This window comes from Myotis lucifugus, unplaced genomic scaffold (genome assembly GCF_000147115.1).
Source record: "Myotis lucifugus unplaced genomic scaffold, Myoluc2.0 scaffold_7999, whole genome shotgun sequence".
In the NCBI taxonomy this organism is placed as follows: Eukaryota; Metazoa; Chordata; class Mammalia; order Chiroptera; family Vespertilionidae; genus Myotis; species Myotis lucifugus.
In genome coordinates this window covers 1-1,941 of record NW_005879047.1, presented here as the reverse complement: position 1 = coordinate 1,941, position 1,941 = coordinate 1, and the positions used below count along the sequence as shown (strand labels likewise).

Below are 1,941 nucleotides of genomic sequence, written 5' to 3'. Positions count from 1 at the left end.
CTCAGTGGATAGAGCGTCCGCTGCGACTGAGGGTCCCAGTTCCATTCCCGTCAAGGGCATATACCTTGGTTGCCGGCACATCCCCAGTGGGAGATGTGCAGGAGGCAGCTGATCGGTGTTTCTCTCTCATCGATGTTTCTAACTCTCTATCTCTCTCCCTTCCTCTCTGTAAAAAATCAATAAAATATATTTTTTTTAAAAAAGAGGAAGTTGATAAAGGAGTGAGATGTGACATTTGGCAGAGTATTCTAGTTTTTTAGGATGGTACCTTCTAAAACTGTCTGCTAGAAGCCACTGCATGGCATGACTCAATCTTCCCTCTGTCCCTGATCTGAAGGCGGAGGGTAGTGAGGAAGTGGTCAGTTTGCGCTCCTGAAACCTAAAGGTAGCACCTGTCTCCATATGTTGTCCACAGCCCCTCGCGTGACTCAATGCTCTTTGTGACTCTCTCGTAGGCATTTCAGCCTGGATCACCGTCAACTTCCTAACAGGTACATCCACTTCATCATGGAGGCTAACAGCTCAGACCCCATTCTTGAGAGCAGGGGCCTCTTTTCTACTCTTTAAAATACCCCCTCGGGGTTTTTGCCAAGTTCTGGCTCAGAGTAGGTAGTTGGAATGGGTGGGGTGTCCGCCTGGCTTGGCAGGGCCGGCGATGAGTTCACAGACGTATGTGCCCAGGAAGGGCTGCTCTCCTCTCCACAGTCCCGGTGGGTTCCCCCAGCGCACGCTACCCTCCTCCTGCAGCAGCCGCCGCCGCCGGGGCCCTGTCCTCTCATTTCTGGGAAGTCAGGAATAAAGCTGGTCACTTTGAATATTAAACATGATGTACATGCTGATCACCTTCTAACTGAATTCCTCGACAGCAGGTAGAACAGGGAGCAGAAACCTCTGTTTTGGAACCAGGCAGCAAGGAGTTACTTTTCTTAGATTAATCAGTACCTGTGGAGTTTTGCCCCTTTGTAAAATGATGGAAAAGACCAGAGTGGCTGACACGTATATAGAAAAGAAAGCCGTTTCCTGGCCCCTTGGGGAATAGGGAACCCTGTTAAGTGACACATCAGGAGCCTAGCCTCCAAGCTGGGTGGGGGGCGGGGGGCATGGCTGGGGCCTGTGGGGTATCGGGGAAGTCAGCGTCTCCGAGCAGGAGCAGCAGGTGTGGCCGGCCCAGCATCTCTGCCACAGCCAGTGTTGTCCTCTCCTTTCCACATTCGAGCCACAGCCAGTGGAGCCATTGCTCATGTCTCTTAAACACGGTGTGTCTTTATGTGGAGAGTTTCAAATAGCTGCCGCTGCTTCTGTTTTTGTTTCCACTGAAGGGCCAGGCTTCTAACCTCCCCTTCCTTGTCTGCTGTACTCATCTGTTTACTAACGTGACAGTGCTGGGTTGGTTTTTCCTCCTGTGCTCCAGGCAGTTTGAAATCCCCAGGAAGCAACAGTGTGGGCATGCTGGATTTGGGCGGAGGGTCCACGCAGATCACCTTCCTTCCGAGAGTTGAGGTAAACAGCCCCTGCGGGGGTCCCACCCTCCCAGGCTCCCTCCCCGGGGAGGCCCGGAGACCTGGTGTCTCTGGGCCCAGGCCATCAGGTCCTCGTAGGAGGGCCAGATCCATTCAGTTAACGCTGCTTAGTTTGATTTAACGCTCCCTGGAAAAAATGGAAAATGTGTGGGGTGATAGAGTATGTACTACTGGAACCCCTTGGGCCAGAGAATGTGAAGTGGGCCCTCTCCTTCCCTCCCTGACAGTACCCTCCTCCTCCACCATTTTTTATATTATTAGCTTTAGTGTTCAGCAGAAGAGCACTTAGGAAATTTACTCATCATTTTCTTGGTTGGGCCATATTTGTCAGAATCAGTTAATGTTATTCATAAGAAGGAGAAACCTACTTTTTGGATGTTTCGTTTTTATTCTTGCCCCAATGAAAAGCTTAACTTGGCTT

At 51.0% G+C, this 1,941-nt stretch overlaps 1 protein-coding gene across 1 annotated transcript in view; it reads left to right on the top strand.

Moving 5' to 3' along the window:
* LOC106696062 (ectonucleoside triphosphate diphosphohydrolase 6-like) overlaps positions 1–1,500 on the top strand; it is a gene marked incomplete at both ends in the record, with an annotated part of 5,219 nt that extends 3,719 nt beyond the window's left edge. Inside the window, 2 exons of the mRNA XM_023749402.1 lie at positions 456–491; positions 1,412–1,500. Coding sequence (XP_023605170.1) covers positions 456–491; positions 1,412–1,500 — 125 coding nt within the window. The remainder of the gene's footprint in view (positions 1–455; positions 492–1,411) is intronic.
* Between the last annotated feature and the right edge of the window lie 441 nt (positions 1,501–1,941).